The following is a 4838-nucleotide window of genomic DNA, read 5'->3' on the forward strand; positions in this document are numbered from 1 at the left end:
AGGGAGCACTGCTCTGGAAGGGAGGGGAGGGGAAGGGGGGAGGGGAGGGGAGGGAGCACTGCTTTGGGAGGAAGGCCCCAGCAGAGGAGCAGGCTGGTCCTTAACCCAGGTCTTAGCAGATCTTGTGAAGGTTTCGCTTTGCAGCCTCTACTTCTGAAACCTCTGACACTCAGCAGCTGATGGTGCTTTAACTGGCACACTTTTACCACGTGGTGGGGCAAAGCCTTACTTTTCCACAGCGGATCGCTTCTGGGATTTGGACTGATAATTTAGTGCCATCTTCGTCTCCATGCCCGTGTAGATAGCAACGCCTGCAGATAGGAAGAGTGTGGTGACAGTGACCAAGGGCCTTTTTAGTACCTTACACACAGTTATGGCCAAAGTGGTTCTGGGGTAAAAGGCAGGCAAGCTGGCTGTCCAGAGCCACAAAATGGTGTCTTCAAAACAAAGACTTTTTCAAGTTTACAGAGCGGCCTGTACTCTGTTTTTTATAAAGTTCATATTTTAACATACCGCGGACCCTCCACAGTTGGGGGGGTCCACCAACTGGGTATGGAAAATATTCCATTAAATAAAATAACACTCCGATAAAATAATAATATGGTCATAAACATAATATAAATTAAAACAACACAGCCAAACAATTATTTACATTGCATTGGGGATTATAGGATAAAGATAATTTAGGGTGTATGGGAGGAAGTGTACAGAGTACATACAACCAATGCACCATTTCCTAGCAGGGACTCGGGCATTCCTGGTTGAAACCAACACCCCACAGATACTCGGGACAACTCTGTTGGGTTTTCCGACAGTAGGCCACGCTCGTTTATTTTAAACGGTTTTCTCATTGAATTAAAACACAGGAAGAAGCGGGAGACACTACCAAAGAAAGGCGCATATTACAAGAAATTTCTTGCAAAAATATATTCTGTGAATTCTTTTATGGATACAATCTTACGTTTTTGAGTCAAAAACTATAGCACTTAATACACTGGATGTATTTCGAGGCCAGCTGCTGGATTCTCCGAGGCCACTGCTTAGGGCTCAGGTCACCCCTTAACACTGGTCTAAATTTCAGTGAGGCGAAGTTGTCTCTGCTACATCACCTCAAAGCATGAAGAAACGCTCTCAGGACAGTGCTGTGGGCTTCAGCTTCCCCTACATAATCCTTAATTTTAGAAGCTGTTTTTAACAATTTACTGAGTATTTTGTTTGTTTTTAATTTACTAAGTATTTACCAAAGATTTTCTCGGTGTTCTTGAGTGTGGCTCCTCTCAGAAGCAGGTTCTCTGATCCTAATGGCCTGTAAAGAGGAGGAAGATGAGGCACCAGCACGAAGCAGACAGTGGGCGGCAGGGCAGGGCCAGGAAAGCAACACGCCTGCTCCCCAGATCTCACACATCTGGGATACTGAGGTCGGCCCAGGTCACTGGGGAAGTGTGCAGCATCCATCTGTGGAACCAGCACAATGCCCTGTGGGGATCTGTCTGTGCCCCTTGGGGGCCTGTGGATGCAGGGTCTTGGCCTGTCCTGCAGCACCCAGCACCCCTGAAAGACCACAGTGAGGAGCTGTCAGGCCTGAGTCAGAACCCTGGGACCCACCCTGGGCAACCCTCATCCAATATGCTCCAGTCTGAGGGCAGCTGTGCTAGAGGGTCCCAGAAGGTTCCGGAAATGCTGAGGGTAGGGCATGCACTTCTGTCCCATCCCCAGTGAGACTCAGGGGTCTCATTTCACATGGTGACATTTCTAAAGACGAAGCCAGGACAACAATGGGGCCCTAAGCAGCAAGCAGCCAAGCTGCAGGGGGTCTGTGTATAGTTGTGCCCAGCTGCCGTGGTCGTGACTGTCCCCATGGAACAGTGAGCACAAAGGCGTGTCTCTGCCACGAGGACCTCGCATCTCTGTGGTTCCCGGGCGGATGGAAAATGACCTTTCCTCGTTTCCAAAGGAGCAACAGAGAAACAAGCAGCAAATTGCAAATCTGAAGATGTCGCCACTGACAACGTCCTCACAGTCTCTATGGTGGGTGAAGAGGATGGACTAGAAGGATCTGCTGATGTTTGTTTTTAATTTATTAGTGTGCTAAATATAGTATATTAATTATAGATCTTTCTGCTGGGCAAAGTTGAGAATCTGCTGAATATTCTAACTTTAAAGTGCATTCAGTGTATTTGGCGGATACAGCTCAGAACTATACCCATCTGAAGGCTGGTGGGGCCAAGAGCATGGCCTTGGACGGCAGCTGCCTGCTGGACTCAGGGTTGCTCCCTGTGCTGCCTGACTGTCACTGCAGACAGAGATCCCTGGGCTGCAGACCAATCTGCAGTGTTAAGGGACTACTAGCTTCTGTTTGCAAAGCTAACACGTCATATGTGTTTATGAAAGCAAAAGCCCTTTTAAAAGGAAGTCTAAGAATAATTCACTTGAGAGATTCTGCTTCTAGTTTAGACAGGGTGAATGGATATCATCATGACTAATCCAAGAATCTGAAGTATAATTCATAACAGTCACACCACAAATTCACAAGCATCTTTAAAAACTCCAATATTAAAAGCCTACTCAAGAGTACAAACACACAAAGTGTGACCAGACTCAGTGGCAGAACTCACCTAAACACAGCATGAAAAGCCCCCAATCTTCACGATTTTGCATAAAACCCACAGGCGTGAGTAAACCTAATTCTATTCACTCAAACTAGGAAAAAACTAGGAATTTTTTAGAATAAAATATACTTAGGAAAAATATGGCAAGGCCTCCACCAACCCTGAAAAGTGCCCACCAGCCAGTGGAGGTTAACAATAACCCAGACAGGCTAAGAAGTGCACGGATGTCCTCCCCATGACAGGAACACCAGGGGCCTCTCCAGGGGACAAGAACCAGGACTTACATTTCAGGATTTATTTTGCAGTAATTTCCCAGTGAGTTTGTTTTCACTTCTGGGAAAATATTTTCTTTAATATGCAATGCCATAACAGTATATCTGCAACTTGGAGACTGCTTAAATCAGAAGAAAAATTACTTCCCTATGGAAAAGCAGCAGCTTCAAAACCTCCCGAAAGCCAAATTCAAATACCTCATTGTCAACAGTGGGTGGACCTTGAAACAGTGTCATATAAAAGCCCCTAGTCCCAGGAGTAAGCGCCGGTCTCTACAGCAAGGCTGGGTCTCAGGGTGGCCATCTCAGGCCTCCAGGAGAGGTGTGTGTGTGGGGGGCACTCTCTCCTAGGACATGCCCCACGGGTTGCTGCTGAGTCTGCAGGAACATGGCTGGAGAGACCGCTATGCTGTGAGTGGCCCCGTCACAGACTCAACCTCAACAATAGGGTCCCACCTCCCAGGATGTCAGCATCTCCCTATCATTCATCTCAGGAATGATCATGAGCAAATTGATACTTTCCAAGAAAATGACCTTCATGTCTGAAGTCTGTCAGCTTCCCTGTGAAGACACACTGGGCACTCCTCATGGGAAAGCCGCATCCTCCCCACCCTGGAGCCACTGCCTAGGGTCCTGAAGCTTCCTGGGCTGCTTGATGGTCCAGTATCATTGTGTCCAAGAGAAACGATACCAGAGAGTAGATCCTGGTCCTTCTGCAGAGCACAGTTCTACTTGCAAAGCAGCAGCAGCAAGGCTGGGAGACTCTCATCAATAAAGGAATGAACTTCTAATGTAAGAATAAAGATGAAAATGGCCAAAGTGTTGGCAAGAAACACTCACCTCACCATGGGGTCATTCAGATCGCTGTAAACATTTATACGACCAGCAAACCTGGCAATGAAAAAGTCAAGTTACTAATTGTGGTGCCCATGGACCCAAAGCACACGGCTCCCTGTGTCTGTTCCACTCACCCACCTGGCCCAGGGAGGAAGCTGGGATGGTGAGCTGTGGTCCTGGGTGTGGAAGCTGCCATGTGTAGACGTGCCAGCCCACTCTGCTCCTGGCATTCCTGCCTTGCTTTCTGCTCAGCAGCCCTTAACCCAGTCTGAAAATGGCTGCCTCGAAATTGAGAATACTTTATTTTTTTTCTTTTTTGGCTGGGGCTGGGTTTGAACCTGCCACTTCTGGCATATGGGGCCAGCGCCCTACCCTTTTGAGCCACAGGTGCTGCCCATTTTACTTTTTTTCAATAAATTTTGTTCCCTGAAGCCACTTGAAATGGCTGCATTAAATTAGCTACAGATTTGAATGGCGCTCATCTGTGAAAAGTAACATATTTTAGACTCAGTCTCACTTTTTAATCGGTGATTTACACTTTCTGTGCAAATAGCCCTATTCTAGGAGAGGCACCAGTGCACTCAGGGTGTGAGGGTGGTGGCCGAGGGCTAAGACTTGCTTACTTGTAGAGGTCGGGCTGTGGCTGCTCGCACTCGATGGTGGCATGGAGCTGGCCGATGTCCTCCTCGGTGTGGAAGCCCTTGGTGTCCTGGACGGCATAGTGAGTCTGCAGGGGGGTAAGACACATGAGCTCACAGCCAAAATGACCAGCACAAACCTTGCAGTTGGTGCCTCCAGCCCAGGGCACCCCAAATTTAGTGTTCTGAGCATACAAATAAACCCAATTACAGGCCTGGCCACCCTAGAGAGATGTATAATAAGAGCTTATAAACATTAGAGATGAGAAGGTCCCACTGACATTTCCATATCCAGTAGATGCCAGAAAATTCCAGTTCTCCCTTCTTACCAGTTTCCTCACCTTAAAACTAACAGAACAGGCTCGGCGCCTGTGGCTCAATCGGCTAAGGTGCCAGCCACATACACCTAAGGTGGCGGGTTCGAATCCCCAGCCCGGGCCCACCAAACAACAATGATGGCTGCAACTAAAAAATGGCCGGTG

At 47.8% G+C, this 4838-nt stretch overlaps 1 protein-coding gene across 3 annotated transcripts in view; it reads right to left on the reverse strand.

The window, feature by feature from the left end:
- ATP11A (ATPase phospholipid transporting 11A) overlaps nucleotides 1-4838 on the reverse strand; it is a 127279-nt gene that overhangs the window by 46799 nt on the left and 75642 nt on the right. For all 3 annotated transcript variants that reach the window (XM_023519181.1, XM_023519182.1, XM_012811508.2), the window contains exons 7-10: nucleotides 4342-4445; nucleotides 3722-3772; nucleotides 1242-1306; nucleotides 230-311 (exon numbers count right to left, since the gene is read on the reverse strand). In XM_023519181.1, the coding sequence (XP_023374949.1) occupies nucleotides 230-311; nucleotides 1242-1306; nucleotides 3722-3772; nucleotides 4342-4445 (302 nt within the window). The remainder of the gene's footprint in view (nucleotides 1-229; nucleotides 312-1241; nucleotides 1307-3721; nucleotides 3773-4341; nucleotides 4446-4838) is intronic.

The sequence above is a fragment of the Otolemur garnettii genome, unplaced genomic scaffold (assembly GCF_000181295.1).
Source record: "Otolemur garnettii isolate 467f Iridium unplaced genomic scaffold, OtoGar3 scaffold00161, whole genome shotgun sequence".
NCBI lineage: Eukaryota > Metazoa > Chordata > Mammalia > Primates > Galagidae > Otolemur > Otolemur garnettii.